This window comes from Magallana gigas, chromosome 8 (assembly GCF_963853765.1).
Source record: "Magallana gigas chromosome 8, xbMagGiga1.1, whole genome shotgun sequence".
NCBI classification, from domain to species: domain Eukaryota; kingdom Metazoa; phylum Mollusca; class Bivalvia; order Ostreida; family Ostreidae; genus Magallana; species Magallana gigas.
In genome coordinates this window covers 14,455,875-14,474,812 of record NC_088860.1, presented here as the reverse complement: position 1 = coordinate 14,474,812, position 18,938 = coordinate 14,455,875, and the positions used below count along the sequence as shown (strand labels likewise).

General features: G+C 33.2%; 1 protein-coding gene across 5 annotated transcripts in view; it reads right to left on the bottom strand.

Annotated features, from left to right (window-relative positions):
- Positions 1–1,314: 1,314 nt before the first annotated feature.
- Positions 1,315–18,938, bottom strand: part of LOC105342085 (G-protein coupled receptor dmsr-1) — a 45,527-nt gene continuing 27,903 nt past the window's right edge. For 2 of the 5 annotated variants that reach the window (XM_034472838.2, XM_034472840.2), the window contains exon 2: positions 1,315–2,694. In XM_034472838.2, the coding sequence (XP_034328729.2) occupies positions 1,471–2,661 (1,191 nt within the window). In that variant the 5' untranslated portion in view covers positions 2,662–2,694 and the 3' untranslated portion in view covers positions 1,315–1,470. Of the gene's footprint in view, positions 2,695–10,489; positions 10,583–14,229; positions 14,492–18,293; positions 18,775–18,938 lie in introns of those variants that run through there. The other 3 variants (XM_034472839.2, XM_066069089.1, XM_066069090.1) reach the window with 3 other exon arrangements.

Here is an 18,938-nt window from a genome sequence, read left to right as displayed (position 1 = left end):
TCTTACGTTTTGATCTGTATCTTTTTATGAGTTGATATTTTGTTAAAACATATATAACAAAAGTGGTAGATAATCAAAAGTCCTTTCCAACAAAATCAAGAAATAGGGGCTGGCCCCTTAAATTAGGGGCCAAGACACTCATAAACTCTATTACAAATAACTTCAAAACGATAAAGATTTTGTAATGCATTACAGAAGCAAAATTGTTGATCGTAACAATATCTATCAGGCAAGATCGTTGCTACGCCCATTTATTACGTAATTAGAGATTTTTAGGGGCCAAAGTACTAAAACTTTGACACAATTTATCCAGAAAAATAGACATATTTTGTTAAGCATTGTTGAAGAGAAAATGCTTGCATTGATGACTCTAATCGATCCCATTAATCAAAACACCAATGGCTGTCCCCATTAAGGATCTAGAGGGCTGGCCCCTAAAATAATCAATCATTTGTATCTAAAAAATGAACAACAATTCTAGATAAGTGTAAGAACAAAAAATGTTAGTATTCGTGAAACCGTTCAAATGAACTCAAGAAAATAGGACTGGCCCCTTAAATTAGGGGCCAAGATACTCGTAAAGTCTATTACAAATAACTTAAAAACGATAAAGATTTTGTAATGCATTATAGAAACAAAGTTGTTGGTCGTAACAATATCACTTTGTAAAACGAATTTCTAAACCAATTAATAACGTAATTAGGGATTTTAGGGGACTAAAATCTTAAACCTTAAATGTGCTGTATGTGAAAAAGCAAAACTCTTTGTTAAGCATTTCAAGGGATATTGACAATCGTATGCATTATCTGAAAGGGAGTGGTTGAGGGGGAAATTTGAAATTTCATTTATATTTAAATCGTATCGTTTAAAATTGAACGGAAGACCTACTCGTTACTCGTAACGAGATCGTATCTAGTTTTTGTTATTTTTACGAGAGCAGATTACGTAGTTGAAATTTAACAAGATTTCTCTCAAGAACTGTATAATGGGAATCAGAGTAATTTGGCACTGCTTAAATTCTGATATGGGATTTCTGTTGAGAACATTAATGTCTGAATTTGTTTTGTTAGTTCTGAGGTTTTTATTTTAGATGACTCAAAAGTTAAACAAATCACTGCCCTTTTCTCGTTCTAAACTACTAATGGTTTTTATCATAAAACCTCATCAATAAAAACTGGATTTTGATGTTATCCTCGAGTTAATGCATTATTGACATTTACTCCATGGATTTTCTATTTGCTACATTAATTTTACACGTTGATGAACCATCTACGAGACCATCAATCATTTTTTGTTACATAAACATACGCAGTGTAAGTTAAATCACGATTTATATTCACTGTAATTATCATGTACAATAACAACAGTTGTTTTAAAGAACTACCGTAAACAAACTATGTGTTCGTTAATATGTCATATTCAATTTGGTTCTCTACATCTTTTCTGTGATATCAACATGTATACACGACTTTACACGAACGTTGCAGTATTATTAGCATCAGTACGGTGTCCGTTATTTAGTGTTGCCAGGTAATTCTTGTTCCCATTTGACGTGCTGTTCAGTTTAACCTTAAGAAAACCAACGCCATCTTGCGGACAACATTGACAGAATATTCGGACAAACGTGTCTCTGAATTGCTTGCTCATGCTGCAATACAGCACAAAATTAACAGCGTTGTTGCAAAGCGCCACAATATCTAACACATCCCCAAGTTTGTTGTAGACTTTCAGTTCCCACTCCGGTTCGGAAATTACAATCAACGTCAGAATTCCTTGCGGAAGTTCCGTTATCAGGAACATAACGACGACGGCCAAAAGCATGCCGGTCGTTCGGTTGTGCTCGTGGTGACGATCGGCGTCTTCCTTCCGTCCGACGCTCTTCAGCTGCTGTCGTCTCTTGTAAGCCCTGTGCATTGCGTAGATCAGCAGAAGTGTAAGTATTGTGAGCATGAAACAGGGAACCAGTTTAAAGAGTATCGAATGAATGTACTGGTTCGCGTCATCAAACCACGTGTCTTCTAACGACTCCGATTTCGCAGACTTGTAAAGGTCCGTTCCATTGTGTATCTCGTGATGGTAACTATTGATTGCATAATTGGGAATGGTAAGGATAATTATGGAGATGTACACACAAAAAATTACACATTTGGCTCGAAACGGAGAACACCAGTCGTTTCCGTAGGTTGGAAACCAAATAAACAAAAATCTGAATATGGCCAATGCTATGGTCAGCCATACTGCTATGGTATGACACACAATGCTGAAACTAGCATGAAATAATAAAAACACCATAGCGCTGTAACTTCTTGTTTGAAAGTATTCGAGATTTGGATCTTTCAGAATGTAGAATTTTGTCACGAAGGGAAGATAATCCAACATTTTTAGCGTATCTGCCACAGCTAACCACGTGAGAATGATGTTTACGGAAGTAATCATGTTCTTACGTGTGAGTACAACGATGTTTGCGAAGTTGGAGATTATCCCGAATAAACAAACAAACACACTAATGTATCCATGATAACCAGCATAGTGCAAATAAAATTTAACCAAAGGACTGAATTCGTCGACAGGCCCATTTTGTGAGTTGTTGGCTGGAATCGTAAAATTCCCGGAGACATTCTGACTTCCGGATCCTACACTGTACGTCATTGTTTGTGCCATGGTTCGGATTTACTTCTTCTGTCTTACATTCTCCTACAAAATATGAAATGACAGAACACGATTAGTTACACACAAAAATATATCGGTATTAGCATAATAAAAAAGTAGTCATTAGTGATCTCTCTCTCTCTTTCTCTCTCTCTCTCTCTCTCTCTCTCTCTCTCTCTCTCTCAATTGTAAAACTATTTCTATCCTTGTTTCTCTTGCATTCACCGTTTTAAATAAAATTTTCATTATCTGTCTTTAAAAAAGGGAAGACGGTATAAAGAGAATTTACAGTCTCCCGGTTGTGCACTTCCTCTCCTTTGTGATTGGTAGAAAATACATGATGTAAAAATTTGCATTAATTTCATTGGTTGAAATAATGTTCGGCGCAAGGGAGATAATTTTCTAATGATCTTTTTTACGTACGACTTAACAATTTTCGTAGATTTTAAATCTTAAAAAATGAGAAAACGAAAAAAATAAATAAATAAATAAAATTGCTGTGAATGAAATTCAGGCTTTAATTTTTCAGTACGACTAGTTGAAAGCAGTATTCTCAAATATCTTTTGAAATGTTATGTTCTTCTCTTTTTGTATTGTCTATGCAAATACAAAAAATGTGAAAATTTGATGCAGTATGGCTAGTTCAGTAAATAAGTTTGCATATTAGAGACGGTAAAACTACTATCAGTAAAACAAGCTGCTGAAAGCTGTAGTATGAACTTTATTTAAAATACGACCCTTTCTAAAGATCTCTTTTACCATACTATAGTCGATCTCAACTTACACGAGCATTTCTCAATTGTAGACACGCACATTTACAGCATATATAAAATAGTTCCACATGAACAAGTAGAGGAAGGCGACATTAATCTAAAGAAAAGAATTTTTTTTTTTTGATAACCTATTGCTGTTACGACGTTGCTCAAAAGACGGTGTGCTTTTTTAAAAAAGCTACACTTGTACTGTATAACGCATTACAAATAAAGCACCATTGAAGTGTTTTTTGCTTACTAAATCACTATCAAAATGACGTCAGTTCCTGTCAATGGGAAGTCTTTATCAGTGTCACAGATTCTTCTGGTCTAATTGTCCCCTTTGTAATTTATTAGTCATTATCATGAAGTAAGTACCTAGGCGAAATTCTACACAAAGCTTTTAAATTCATTAACAAGGGTTATGTGAAATCAATTCACCATTTCACGGTAATTTATAAGATTCAGCATCCTGTGATGATAAACTATCCTCTGTCACATGTAGGTCTTTAGGTTACTTTAATCACGATTGACCTGTAATCAATTCTATAAATCTTCCGCTCCGGAGAAGAAATTCTACAGGATAATGTATATTTTGTCAAAGGTCTAATCATCTATCTGTTGTAGTCACTGTGGTGATTTGACTACGGGTCATTGACCATCAAAAGGCTGCGGTCGAAAAGTGAGATTATCGAAGTCTTCGTAATACACTATAGATTGCATTTACAGATATAAATAAATGGGTTTAAGGAATTATATTTGAAAAAAAAAATTAAAAAGAATCATTTCAAACCAAAATTACTTTACACATATCAATGAAAAAGGATTATCCTATCTTGTACAATAAAGAAAGAAATATTGCCTTTGCACAGTAAATACTTTTTTTTCGAGTTGTAGAAAATAGAGACGATTATTTCTTTTATTAATATGAAGGCTTTATGATGATATTTCGCATTTCTTAATTATTTAGATGAACACTTCAGAAAAATAATTTATTTTTTAATTTTCATTTTATTATAATTCTAAATTATAATCATTTTCATGTTATCGAAATAAAACCAATACTAATGACAAAAGTCCACAGCAGTTATTCTCGTTAATTTCTCGTTAATTTAGCTAACTTTAAGGTTGTTCCGAGTTTGAATAGGAATTCCATAAGAGCTTTACAAACACGGTGTACTTTCAGATTCAATTACTCGTGTCCCTCAAATTCTTATTATTAAAGAAGTTCTAACAACCTTTGATTTATTACATCTCAAAGGAAACGTTTGAGGTTAATATTAATCAAATCAAATCCCAATTTGCTTGGAGTGGATCTCCAATTTATTGTTCCAGCCAAACAACGCATTAATCCCGTTCCAGGAGCCAGGAAATGCTGTCCTTAATGAGTTGTCCTGGACGCAGTGTGAATCAATCTCCGACTCCGTGTAGGGACCCTCTCCCATTGCTTCCTAACAGCATCGCGCCGACTTACTTGCCTTTATTGGCCCTTATTCTGTGATTATTATCAAATCAGGTAATAAACTCAATCGACGCTTTATTGAAAACTTGGTCGAAATCGCCATTATTGAAAAACAACTGTGAAGTTGCGCGAAAGAAAATAAACTTAACCCTTGTTACTGTTTAAAAAGGACCTTGTTCGGTGGTTTCTTGCTAGACTGAAGAGACTAAATTTTTATTGCGTTTAGTTATTTTCAGAACGAGTGGGCGAGGGCAGACTCTTAATCAAGGGTTTTGAAGAAGTGGAAATAAGCAAGCTCCTTAAATTGTACTTGTAATGGCCATATGGTGACTAAGCAATAAAAGCGACAGGATGTAATGTTCAAAGCTAAAACGTGTGCCCACTTATTAATGGAATTAGGGTAGCGGTCTTTTTATTTAGTTCCAGCGGAGGTCGAATATTTCACATTATTAGATATGCCACAGAACGTTATAAAAGATCTATCCAGACACCAGACACCAGTAATTCCATCACCGATAACTGGATGAAGTTTTGTTAATACGTACAGGCCAGTTCGATATAAAAACACTCAGACCTTTTTGACAAATGCTTGTCCAAGATCGGTGCTATCTCGTTATCACTAACACGATTTTTTTTTCAATAATTGTTTTAGTAAATTTACGCAGTGTAGCATTGCTTCATTAAATCGCCACTAACGTGCAAAACGTTCATAAAATTTAATCTTCTAATGGTCCAAGAGACCAAACTTCATATGTGCTTTTTTTTGTTGAAATTGAGATCAGGAGGATTCCAAGTATAATAAACTCCACAGAATACATTAATGTAAGTTTCTTGCTATTGCAAAGTCGGAACAAAAGAAGGAAGAGGTTGGGTTAATGTACACGCATGTATTACATTGAATTATTCATATACGATGACATTAAAACTTGATGTCATCTTAATGCAAAAAATTCCAATCTTATCTTACACAGAATAAAAGTCCCTTTTGTAGGAGATTTATTTGTATCGTATAAATGTGTCCACAAGCTTCGACCTCATTTAGGATGTCAAGCATTGCTTTGATCGTCCACATTCCTAATAAAGAGATTACGTCAAACATTTCTAGTAAATATGACAAAATAATCCTCTGTCAAAGCTACAATTTCCACATCGTTAACCTGCCGACCAAAACGAAGATTTTATAAAAATCGTTATCTATTGTAGCTAACCTAGATAATTGCTAGCCCTGTAATAGGCATAAGCCTCCAAGTTGTAAAACCAATTATTCATGTACTTGCGGGTTCGGTCTGACTAAACCTCATTTTACCGTCATCCCTTCAAAATGACGTACATAAATATTTCCGGCTGATGATTTTTATTCATAATAATTAAGGAAAAGGGAGCGGTATAATTCAATTAATTTTTTTTTATTCACGTGTAACAGTTATTAATGGTACAAGTTATAGTTCTCTCAGGAATGTTAAAGAATGATAAAAGAAAGGTAACTCTTGCAAAGGGTTAGTTCTTTTTACATTCAGGTGCTTGTAAGATCTAATAGTACATCACCCACATTAAAGTTTTTTTATTGCACTTTTTCTACGAAAAATTTCCTAGAAATGTGACAATATTTCCATCAGATACTGAGAGAACAAACGCGTTCAGAGTTTATTTGTTTTCGTCTAGTGTAGTTCGTGGACTCTCGGCGTTTGACCCTTTGACATGTAAAACAAAAGGGGTCATCTACTAAAAATGGTGCACCGGTGTATCAACTTTAACCAATCCTAGCAACAACAAAAAAAGACAATAATTATCCGTCAACACTTATATTTATTACAGGTATATTGTTTACCAACTATCATACACAGGTACACTGGGGACAATTACAATATTCCTCACCTTATTCAAAAGGTAAGGGGCACGAAGTGAAAAGATACTCACAAAAAAAAAGTTTTTCATAAGAAGGTTAAAATCACATTGTTTTGCATGGTGATATTGAAGGCAATAGCTATGCATGAGAGTTATTTCTCTTTGATCTGACTCGCTATCATATAGGGTTGGGGGGGGGGGCATAACATCATACTGAATTGAAGAAGAGACACATGTAAATCATAGTCATAAACAATATAATTATAGAAAGTTCAAGCATGGCTAGAGTGTAAGGTAAGGTCACGACTGTAATAGTATCAGGTGGTGGGTTTTTTTTACTGAATAACCAGTGTTGTCCGGTTGTTATACAATTTTCATTTAACATTTAGACCAAGATAAAAAGTGTTCTATCATAAAACATTTAATTAGCTATTGATTAGCAAGCCCTTGATAAAACTGAACTATGATAGAGACAGAGAGAATGGCAAACATCTAAAACGTTTGAGGGTAAATGATAAATATACGGTATTACATGTATATCAAAGCAGTGTCAATGATATAACTTTTTTTTCAACTAAAATATTTAGCAGAACAGTTCGTTTTTTGTTTTTTTTTTTAAACCAGATACTTAGGGAATTTACCATAAATTCCTCTGTATTTAAATAATTTGCATTTTCTGTCAATTAAGACATTTAGATCATATGGGCTGTCAGTAGAGGTTCAATAATGAATATGATTTACAAACTTTATGAAAAGCGGGGTTTTGAGAAATCATACGATGACCACTTGAACAAGTTTAATTATTGAATTCATTTTTTAAAATACATTGAGAATGGTGAAAAACAAAATTAAAATCTCAAAAGTAAGGGTGAGTTGACCTATGTGTCATATTACCAGAAAACAAGCCCATTGTTTACCTTCACACCTTCGAAAGAGTTCTCTAAAATGTTTACGAAATCTGGAATCCTCGTCAATACCCTTAAATGGTACAGAAACAAATCTCTTATGATAAAATACGAGATTACTTTCTTGAAACCAACTCTGTTTACTGGTGTCGCTATCTGTGCAAAGTTAGAGAACTCGTGTCTGTAATATGGCAGTGTGGCAAGCACTTTGAAAAAATTACGCACTTTGAAAAAATTTTTCAGCTGGCTGAACAATAATTTTTTCATTGGTCTGTTAAAGAATCTATGTGTTTCAACAGTAACCCTCTTTTCGTATTCTAATCAAATAAATCACTTCAATAATAGAATATTAACATTAATAACGAACATTACATTATTATAAACTTAAAAACAAGCATTAGGATGTGGGTTAATTTTCTCGCACTAATCTTCTAAAAGATCATATTGTCTTTGATAAACAGATCTAATGTATCCTTTTTTCACATCATATATGCAATAAGCCAGTTGAAATATATCATACATTGATCTCCATTATTCATATATATATAATTAAATCATATTTGTTCGGGCATAGCCCAATATACCAGATAATAGGTAAATTTGCTGCATATTCAAAATAAGGAAAATGCAGTTGCAAAGCGATGAAGTTTTGTCATATTTGGATAATTCAAACCTCCCGAATTTTTTTTCTGTGTAAATTGTCGATATTGTCTTATGTGAAAAGAAAAAAATTCTCATCTAGAAACTGTTTATCAAGTCAGCTGAGAATGCAATGAGTTCTTTTTTAAATATATCACATTAAGCTAAACAAGGTTAAACAAACATTTATTGTATATAAACCTATCAACTATTTTCACTACACCACGAACATCTTTTTTCAAAGTGCGTTAATATCGACGATATCAACGCACTTTGAATTTTTTTTCCAAAGTGCGTTGACTTGGTCCCAAAATTAACGCACTTTGAAAAAAAATTTCAAAGTGAGTAATTTTTCAAAGTGCGTTGTAACATGGCAACCAGATGCTTCTAAAGTTTTTAATGAAGTAAACAACGATGCAAAAAATATCACATACACTATCTATACTTTTCTTTATCTATTATTTCATGCATTCCCAAATACAAAAAACAAATCAAATCAATTAACTTTGACAAAGTAGAAAAAAGGAAAGGCCAATCCGATCTGACCCCGACTTAGTTCAGGCAGCGTTATATAGCCAATCAGAACACAGAAGGACACCTATTTCAGTGGACCAGTAGTCACTAATGAAACATACGACGTGGTTAAGCATTGAATTTCAGTAATCGGAAGCTCCCTGAACAAGCAGCGCTTGTTATATATACATGTAATAACGTTACAACAGGAAGATCTGGTTTCAGTCAACAAGCCACAGTCTTCGCCCACTACTGCAATTGAAGTTTCGAGTAAAATTGCTATGAATCCTTAATTCATCAAAAAATACGTCAACTCAAAGTCAAGTTTACGCAAGATTAAACATAATTTCATGTTCTGTCGGTTACGACTTTGATCAAAACACAAAAACGAATTATAAAAGTAGAGGATACAATTGTAAAACCTCTGCGCACTGCTAGTTCGAGATCCAAACAAGGTACAGACAAGCTTTGTTATCAACTGATGCACAAGAAAAGATAATACCACTGTAAAAATAAAAGAACAAAACTAGTCTCTACTGAGCGAGGTACAGTTGTGTTTATTATATTTTAGTACCATAATGCGTTATTGCGCATTCAAATAAAATACAAGATCTCATCAAAAACATGCACTATTACACAAGGTGGGCCGATGGTGCGCAAACTATGACAAGCAAGTGAGGCTTTACACGGTCTGTCATTATAAAGAATGGAAAATCGTTTATAGTAAATTGTGGTTTTTGTGCATGACCCCCGACGTTTGACAATCCGATTCCATACCAGTATAAACCCTTTGATGTGTACAAATACATTGGAAGTTGAAGTACAGTTTACCGTTGTATGGAGTGAAACTATAATCACCAGACAACAGTGTTTTTAAACACCCAGAGATTCTCTACAGAAACAACCAATCCATCAATGCCATTAACAGCTTTTATATTTCAAAGAACAACTCTATACAATGTCGCAAACTACATATGACTGTCTCTGATTAGATCACCTACTAGTATCCTTATGACAAATACATATAATATACAGTTTAAAGCACTTCACGTTTTAAGTGAAAACAATGCAATTGCTGATGCTTAATCTCGCTAAAATAAGAGGATATTTAGAGAACGGACTCCAGCAGTCATAAGGTGGCTGCTCCACAGTTCATGTCAATTCTCCAACTAACTTATATCCTCAAAAGTGCATGCAATCCATCGTTCGATGTCACCCCAATACTAACCAGTCACGTAATGTTGGCCTTCAAGCATTCCTATTGTTCAGAAATACCTAATTATGGATTAACCTTGATATGGTCACGACAAGCGTCATATACGTATATCACCAAAAGCGAAATCATTTTGTTTTTAAAGGGGATACCAGCACTCAATTGTCAGTTCATATATCAGGCAACAGACAGTTTAACGTTTCTAATGCTCTGGTGATTGTACTACACATTTCATTGTAAAAAAAAAAAGTCAAAGACCAAAACAATAAGCAGTGAAGAACATTTATACATCCGTTAACTTTCTTTTTGAACATCCTTAACATATAATCTTTCTGAAGTTATATGTAGGTAACAATGCAACGATGGTTTTTAAGCAAACTTACACTTGGGCGACCTTTAGGCGTCAATGTGTTTTTTTTTTTTTTTTGCAATTTAAGCATATCCATATCGGAACAAAAACGCTATAAAAACAATTGATGAGTCGATTATATGCAAAGTATGAATTTCTTACCTTGACCTTTGACCATTTTAAATCAATAGGGGTCTTCATTAGATAACAGGAGATGTGCTTTCGAATTTTATTGCAAAAGCTCCTGAAAATGCCTTTTAAGATATTTCCAAAGAAAGATAATGTTAGTCACAGACTGACAAGGCAGAAGTGAAAGCGGGGAACAATCATCGTGTAAAAATCCAATAGTATAAATATTGACAATGTTAAAACCTTTTTCGGTTTAGCTTGTTTTTTTTTCTTTTTGGTTCATTTCTTGCAAATTAAGTTTTATTTCCATCTAGATTTAATGTTGGTTTTTTCCATTATTCAGTTGGACAATGAAATATTGATAAATAATAGAAATAGTATTGGCAGATTGTATTTATATGCAAATTAAGGGATTTACTGAATAAATCAAACATTGAAAGCTACAGTGCGGAGAAATAGAATGACTCGACGGAAAGAATGACCTAGATAAAGGATACGTGAAAAAAAATGTGATTTTTGTCATTTAATTGTATTTCTATTTTACTATTGTAAAGTTTCCTTAAATCCCCCATTTTCTTGACCGTAATAAAATGTAAATATGTTTATAACTCCAATTAATTATGAAAATGCAGTTGGCTCTTCTCTCTCTCTCTCTCTCTCTCTCTCTCTCTCTCTCTCTCTCTCTCTCTCTCTCTCTCTCTCTCTCATATTTCGTATTTATATAATATTTCTTTCGAATTGTTCTTTTCACTGGCTTTGAGAAAGATAAGACATGTTCAAACAAGTTGTGTCATTTCCTAATACATATCGAACTTCGACTCTGTATTTTTCTTAATCGCAAAAGGCGACAATGTGTCGCAAACTTTTGACTGATAGAAGGTCGTATTCGATTGACTTTCTTGTTTATTCACTGATAGCTTCGTAAAAGACTTGAAGAAAGCAGCGTCTCAAATATGCAGAGAAACAGAATACTCATTCTGGTCGCTTGTCAAATTGCATTCTGTTAAAGCACATGTTTTGCTTCCAAACGGGGATGACAGAATCGATTTTGTGTTGTTCATCAGGGGGAAGGGGAGAGACAATTCTTAATTTTGAAATAACAGTGCTGCTGCTGACACGAAGCTCCAGTAACAAGCTTAATTAAGGGAATAAGCTCGAGAGAAAACCGGCAAGAATTCAATTGCCCGACGCTAAAAACGTTAAACCTCTTCTCAGCCCAAACCACTCCATTAGAAAAAAGGCAATTAAAAGACTTTGTCGTTACTGTGTGAACATTATGTGTTATTGGCCGTAATAATGAGTCTACAATCTTTGCACTGTACAGTTGTTTCTGCGCAATGTGTTTTACGAATCAGTTTCTAGAACTTAAAAAAGAAACGAAAATCATAGCTTTGTGGAGTAGGTATGTTTTCGACTAAAAAATCAAAACATCACTGACTTTATAATAGCTGCATCGATAAGAATATCCACGACAATAGTCTTGATTTACTGTGGACCAACAACAGAAAACTATCGACGATTATCTAATCGGCGGAGGTTGGAGACAGTCATTGTAAACAAAGTCGAAGAAAAACTAATTGCAGACTTTCGATTGATACAATTTTTTTTAAATGAGTCACATTCGTAAAAGTCCATTTCCCCCGACGCATAAACACACATTAAAAACAAATCTATTATACAGTTAAAATTATCGCTGAAATCTTTGAAATCTCTGTATCTGGCACTTAATGAAAATGTATTGTCATCTCAAACAAAAGTGTATAAAAAATCAAACTAAATCAATTTTTCTTTCCAAAAAAAACCCAAACAAACAAAAACAGAAAAGGACTTTTTATTTCCGAGATTAAAAAATCCTTTAACTAATGGCCTTTGCGTTGGTGGAGACAATTGAATCAGGATAGATTTACACATGTCAATTATGTAATAGAGACACTAACATCATTGTTATAAATTATCTACCGGGTGATTGAAAGCGAAGGAGCACCATTGGAAGCTGAAGTACTCGAAATAACAGGGAGACAAACTCACAGAGAAAGACACCATTCTAATACATCAAATTGTAATCTAGATTCAATTCATCTCAGCGGATATTAAAACCCAGCGAAATTTTCATTCTATCCATTCATCTTCTCAAATTAACGCCCCAAATCGGCAATTTCCTGAACTTAGTCCGCGTAATTCTAAATTGTTTCATCATTTTGTCGCTAACCCGATTATTGAGACAAATGCAGTCTACAAAAGATAGCGCTGCTGCAATTGATAGTCACAGACAAGAGATCAAAGGGGGCTTGTAATTGAACACTAACGGATTCGATCGTCAAATCATAGTTGCATACTTTTGATCCCAATATAAATTCTTTTGGTGAATGCACTTTTTCTCTACAGAACGTTGCTATAAAGATAGGACTACATATTTTTTTTTCTGAAAAATTTTAAGCTGTTCTTTGATATAGTGAAGATTATTCGTGGATCCAAAATAAAGTAAACAAACGAAGAATGTTGGTACTTGAACATGTTGTTACATTCCTAATGAAAAAAAACATCGCAAATAATTGGTTTTTAAGTTTACAAGCTCTTCTATATAGTAACATTTTGAGAACAAGAGATGTGATTATTAGAGATTTCTTAGTTCTCTTCAACCGAGAAAAAGAAATAAATGAAAAAAGAAAATAAAAATAAGATGAGTTGGGGGTCAAAATATATTTGTTTACATTTGTCAACTTTAAAGTGAACTGATAGTAATGTACATGTACGTTTACTTGTAAAACGGTATAGAGGCTCTCGAGTACAACAGTAAACAGTGGCAAAAGGCGAAATTTAAGTTGTCGAACTTCTTACGATAATTTGAACTTATTCCTCGGTTGCATATTTTGAAATATAAATCAAATGTACATGATAAGTTATATTTAAAATTTCAAACAGCTAGACCAAATCTTATAATGATAATTAACCAGTCTCACTGAGGTTTAAGATTCGATTCTATCTATGTTGTTTTATACTTGTTGCTCATAACCAATAGACTCTCTCTCTCTCTCTCTCTCTCTCTCTCCCATATGAAACAACCGAAACACTATCTTAGTTCAATATAAAGCTAGGTAATCAGTAGGAAATTGACAGTAGAGGTTTGTGTTCAACAAACACATCTTATGCTCTCCAGAAATAGAACAGTCATCATTAAATGCAGCTTGTTTAAGTGGAGTTGATTCTCTAGAAAGGTCCAGTGACTGTTAAAACATTCTAAATTTAAAGTTATTGATTGTGTTTCTTTAATTGTTGTATATTTGTTTTGGTTTATGGATTAGATTTTTGTTTACCTTGTTTTTTAGGGGGATAGTGTGAGTGACAATATTTCGTTACAGAAGAAGTGGAACAAATTTCGAATAGTATTCGAGAATAGTATTCAAATTGTGTAATTTAATAAAATAGCAACACATATCCTTTTGTTTAATAATGATGATATTTTAAGAGGTTTTAGTTTTAAGCTCAAACTCTACAATGTACTACAATGTTACAAGTTTTCAGCCGACTTTTGAAACAGTCATCTATCTAAGCTTCCGAGTATTAAGCCCTCTACATACACCGTCCACTCTAATCCCCCCCCCCCCAAAAAAAAAAGAATAAATCCATCGGCAACATAAAATAGAAATCAGAAAAAATTATGAAATTGTTTTTAACCTTACAAAATTGCCCACAGAGACTCTGAACAGCAACACAAAACTTTATACACACTAAACTAGTTGTCTCATTAAAAATCAAAGGCATAAGGTACTTACTTTTTACGGCTTCATTCGGTGATAACAACGCAAAAAGAGAGAAAAATAACCTGTTTATAAGGGTTCTTGATGTCATGCAATCTTCATCTGTATCATGATTGCCAATGGTACAAGAAAAAGTTTTGGCCCGAAATGCGAAAGAAAAGGAAAGACAGATTCCCAATGATAAACCACTAATGGCACTGTCTCTTTTCTTGGAAAAGAAGATATAGAAGATTTATAGAGACGGGTCTCGTAGTAAATCAGTCCGATGTTTCACACTGCATTAGATTTCAATGACAAGATTTCTATAGTAAATCGTCATCGTGCTGGCAAAAAAAAAAGTTAAAAACCTTGTGAGCCAAATATTAATACAAAGTGTTCATAATGCTAAAGGGGAAACCGGAAATTTGTTACGGTTATTAACAACAAACTTTTCTGTAAACAGAAAAGTGTGTGTTGGGAAATCGATGTCAAATAGAGGCTTGCAATTGGAGATTTAATGCAGTAATAAAATCACTACAAGTCACTCTTTATTTAATAAAAAGGAAAAATCTATAATCATTATTTCTTTTTTTCTGAATCCAATAATAATAATATCATACATATAACAGATGTTAAAATAATCTATATTCTATAAATCTGAAATCATAAATAACTATGGGTGAAAAAATGTCTACTACGACATGAAAAGTCAAGATAATCTTAGTAGTTTCAGAGAAGAAGCTGAAAATGGTCAAATGTTGAGGCTTTACGGGCGACTCGCGACGACGAACAAAAACATTTTGCAGTTGGCTGCTTGAATGAGTCAGGCGACCTAAAAATTGATATACTAGTATGTTCAACATGTAAGATATCTGAACATAAAAGGGATTAATTTGTTCACAAAAATTAGGAATGTTTAATCCGAGCGTTAGCTATATAGCAACAAAGAAAATTCAAAAGCATTATTGTCCCTCCTGAGGGATCAACCTCTTCTAGTCTTGATCAACAATCCGGAGTACTGGACATTTGATATCCTGATTTTACCATTTGCAAAAGTTAACGCCAGTAGATACATATTAAGAGACAGTTTCGAATGATGGGGGCGGGGGGTCTCAAGTGCATTGATGAAATACCTTAAAACCGATTAGGACAGAAACATTTGCTGTTGAATCTTATACGGACTGGAATGAGATTGTTGAACTTTGATACAGAAACAGAAAGATGCCCATAATCGGATCAACGACAGTAGAATCCAAAATAGAGTGGAGTGAAGGACAACATATAAATAATGTCAAAAGTCACATAAGAGCTAAGAAGCGTTTACCGTATTGAGGATTTTAAACGTATTATGGAACTGGCAACGCAATGATAAACAGCTCACAAAAGCAACGGTTTACCGCTAAGGTTTCAAAATGTACTAAATCCGTTAATAGAACGGGCTTCATATACAAAATACCCCCTAAACTTAAATTTTCAGCAATATTTAGCAAGAAATGATGATAGTTTTAATTCTAAATGATAATGAACTTTATTATACTTTCATGTTAAATACTGAAATACGATTGGTTTAGACGCAGTTGATAATCCGTTCTATTACCCTCAGCGTTAGCAACACACCTGGCAACGGGTATCACAACGAATTATTACATGTTGTTACATGTGTCTTGTGTTACAAGCCTTGTTAACAGTATATTTGAGTTATACATGTATTATATACACGCATACATTAAATGAATGTCTAGAATTTGTTCAATTAATCTCTCTATCAATAACATATATATCTGAGGACAAGAATAACGAAACATCCTTTAAAAAGGGTCCTCCACACTTTCTACACCTTTGGAAAAAGTTTCGCTTATACAAGCCCAAACTGCTACGTATACATTTTTTATACTGTGGAATCGTCATTGTTCGTTGGGGACCCATGTTCCTGGCTTTCATGGATACTAGTAACCCTTGCCCACGAATTCACATCCCCATGAACTTATATTATATAATATATATATAATCGTTTACTTAATATTTATCAAAATTTTACCGATCACACTTCCAATGAAATTACGTCCCCTACGAACCAGGAAAATTTTGGCTACCCACAAATAAAAATGATTGAACAGAAGATATGAAGTTTTAAAATGTTTTCGATTTGAAAATGATAGAAAAAAGTTTAATATGGTGGGAAACCAACTTTTAAGAATTCATAAACTTATTCATATTTTAACTATTTTTTAGTCATAAAATAAAGGTGCCTTGTGTACTCGAACTCGGTACCTGTTGGTCAGAGGACGGAAGCTATACCACATGCAATACATAGACTGACAATCAAAATTTGGCGATGTAAACAATTTTAAAATAGGTTGAAATCGCCATGTTGTTTACTGTTATTAAAGTAAAAATTTACAGTGTTTAGTGGACCCTTAATAAAGCAAAGTAATCCGATTCAGCAGAAAAAAAATAAGATACTAATCGGTTTGTAGAAGATAAAACTTTTGACAATTTTGCTATAAAATAAAAACAATTGGTAATCTGAACATGTGAATTTGAATATATTTCATACAATTTCAGAACGCTTAAAAACAACCAAAAAATCAGATTTTAAAATACTCTTTCAAATTAATATGCGTGAGACGAAATTAAGTTAATTGAGAATTTATGTACTGTGATAGAATTCCAAGAGTCGACTCTAAAACGTCGTCAGTACGTTGATTTCATTTGCATTCGTTCCATTGTAATGGAAATGGACATTATCGCGAATGCCATGAAAAGAAGAATCTAAGTGCTCCCTGTATTTAAGGATGTTAATGTTCTGTGAATTTAGACACTGAACGTCACTTACCCATATATTGATAATACCGTAAAGCAATATTTTTACCATAGGCATATTCTTTTACAATAACCATGTGCTCTGGACACGGTAAATAACCAATGGTCTTATTGTTCACGTAAAAAGCTTGGCATTAATTCAAATTCATTGTTAATCTCATTTGCCATGAACCCATTAATAACTGAATATTGGTCATTCGTAAGATCCTATAAATAACTGTCTTATTTCTCTATTCTTTGGTAGATTTAATGTAATGTTTTTGAGGCAGTTTAAGATTTAATTAAGAAATTCAAGCTGATTACAGCTCGGGTTTTTTTTTATAAGTATATTTTTAACTCTTCATATAAAATAATAAAGCAATTGGGATTGTTTCCCTTAAGTTTCATGATCTACAGGTCTCAAGCTATGATAAAATAAAATTAAATAAAATATTTTATGAATCCTATAAATACATTATATGTAAAAGTTGGATTCCAGTCCAAAATCGTTTATGATCGTTATCCCAGAATTAAATAAATCCCTTACAATTGACTCGCGTTTAAATCGAGGCATCATGTTCTCGTTTCAATTTCCCAAAGCGCACTTTTTAAAATCCATATTATACTGCAAGCATTTTCATGAATGGGGTGAAACAACAATATTCACAATGAAAGTAGAAATGTACCTTAGTTACAATGTAGATACATGTATATTATATTACTAATAGTACATGGTTTATAGTACTCGTCCAATTTTTAATTCTTGGGGCTTTTTTCAACGAAATTCCAGATGCGTTGTTGTATAGTACATGCATAGTTTATTTTTATTATGATTTTTTTATTCGGAGTTAACGATATTCATTATTTATACGTTAAACAGTTAATGAACTAATAATCACATGACTATAATTGAATGTTTTACTATATTTCAACTATATGCAGTTGGTACTATTACTCTCTGCGGACTTTTTTAAAATTCATTTTAATCTCACTTAAAATAATTATATTTGAACAAACCCTTCCGCATTTAAATTTAAAATCAACCCTATTGAGAAATTATGTATCATAAATCTAACAAATCTTTATTAAATACGGTATTTCAACAAAGATTCATAAGTTGGCAAAATAAAAAAAAGAAGTAGAACATTTAGGGCTATTGGAGTAGTTCAATTACATGTAACTAAAAGTAGAAATGGGAATAATAAAATCACACACCTAATTTTTTCTTAATTACACATACTTACATATAGCAATAAAAGTTTTAAACAATCATGAATTTCAGTTAAACAAGCCCTTACCTGACTCGCTGTAGTAGGGAGCTGAGCTATAAGATGACCCTACGAGATCTATTCCCATTTATACCGAACAGATTCCATCGATCAGGACACCAAACAGAATAAGAATACTTTAGTCAAACTGTGTAATGTTCAAATCTTTTTGTCAATGTTGTTATTTAACCATAAAAAGAATCATTCATTGAACTCGGCATCCTAAGCAGTATTCATATGGACCTCCATATCAGATGTTTTATTAAAAGTGGAAACCTTTGCCAATCACTTGGCTGAAATAAGTAAAAGTTGCATGTCTCTCGAAATCAAACGCTTCTCTCACGGCATGCACTGGCAGAATAAAGATAACAATGATGGTCATGTTAAATAAAATTTCAAGCCTGTCTTGATAGAAAAAAGTTGCACGTTCTCCGGCACTAGTGAAATCACAATGTAAAATCGTTGGTAGATGTATTTTTCTCGATTTGAATGTTGATTAGCAACAAATCACGTCATCTTAATGAAGAGAACAGAACCGAATATCAAATTATTGATTGAAAATGTTTTTGTTTAAAATATCACATGAAATACTTGAAGGAGAGCTAATGAAACATTTGTCAAAGGAAAATTGTTGCCATACATAATAAAAATGAAAGCTGGAGCACGATCTCGCGA